Source organism: Triplophysa rosa, unplaced genomic scaffold (assembly GCF_024868665.1).
Source record: "Triplophysa rosa unplaced genomic scaffold, Trosa_1v2 scaffold479, whole genome shotgun sequence".
Lineage (NCBI taxonomy): Eukaryota > Metazoa > Chordata > Actinopteri > Cypriniformes > Nemacheilidae > Triplophysa > Triplophysa rosa.
Genome location: NW_026634484.1, coordinates 13,725 through 14,645, shown reverse-complemented (window position 1 = coordinate 14,645; position 921 = coordinate 13,725). Strand labels below are relative to the sequence as shown.

At 43.9% G+C, this 921-nt stretch overlaps 1 protein-coding gene across 1 annotated transcript in view; it reads right to left on the bottom strand.

Moving 5' to 3' along the window:
• Positions 1 to 407: 407 nt before the first annotated feature.
• The window catches only part of LOC130550909 (uncharacterized), an 11,349-nt gene continuing 10,835 nt past the window's right edge, over positions 408 to 921 (bottom strand). Inside the window, exon 3 of the mRNA XM_057328440.1 lies at positions 408 to 921. Coding sequence (XP_057184423.1) covers positions 408 to 921 — 514 coding nt within the window.

Below are 921 nucleotides of genomic sequence, written 5' to 3'. Positions count from 1 at the left end.
TGGCGTTGCTAGCGCCATGCTGCTCTAACCACTGAGCTACAGGAAAGCATATGACTGCAATAACTACATCAGCTGTCTATCTGGAGTCAGTTAAACACAAACAGTGCATTCTACTAAACACCCAGGCCGGAGAACAAATGGTTATAAATGACAATGGACGTGTGCCAAGGGATATTACTGTGAGGTTATTTTGCTGGTGGGTTTATTCAAAGTATCAGGTATGGAACATGAAGGTCCTTTACTACGGCGTCCTACTGCGCCCCCTAGTGACTGAAAAAATATAGTGCCCTTCTTTGTCTTATTTCTACTATAATGGAGTTCGTATCTTTAAAATAATTTCAGAAATATGTCATTTACTTTTAAAGACAAATGTGTCCTTACAAGTTTATTTCATTGTTGTGACTGGATCATACTGTACCTTTCATAGTTTCTTTGAGTGCTGGATTGTCAGCTGACACTGTGACTTCTCCAGCAGGTGCAGGAACATCTTGGACCACATCTTCTGGAGTAGTTTCTGTCACATCCTCCGTTTCTTCTTGGGTTATTTCCACAACCTCCTCAACAACCTCTGCTGCTTGTTCTTCAGCAGCTGCTGCATCCGCCTCCTCTATTTCATCTTCAGGTTCTTCCACAGATGTAGACTCCTCTGAGACATTCTCTATGTGCTCCAGTGGTTCTTCAGGCTGAGGAACCATCTCTGCCTCTTCTTCAGAACTTGGAACCTCATCTGCCACCTCATCATGTTGAATAACCTCCTCCTTCTCCAGTACCTCCACCTGAGTCTGAGATGATTCCTCATTTACCTCTTCTTCAGTTTGAGAAACCTCCTCTTCCTCCTCAACCTCATTCTCAGTTTGATGAACCTCCTCCTCAACCTCATCATCAGTCTGATGAACCTCCTCTTCCTCCTCAACCTCATCC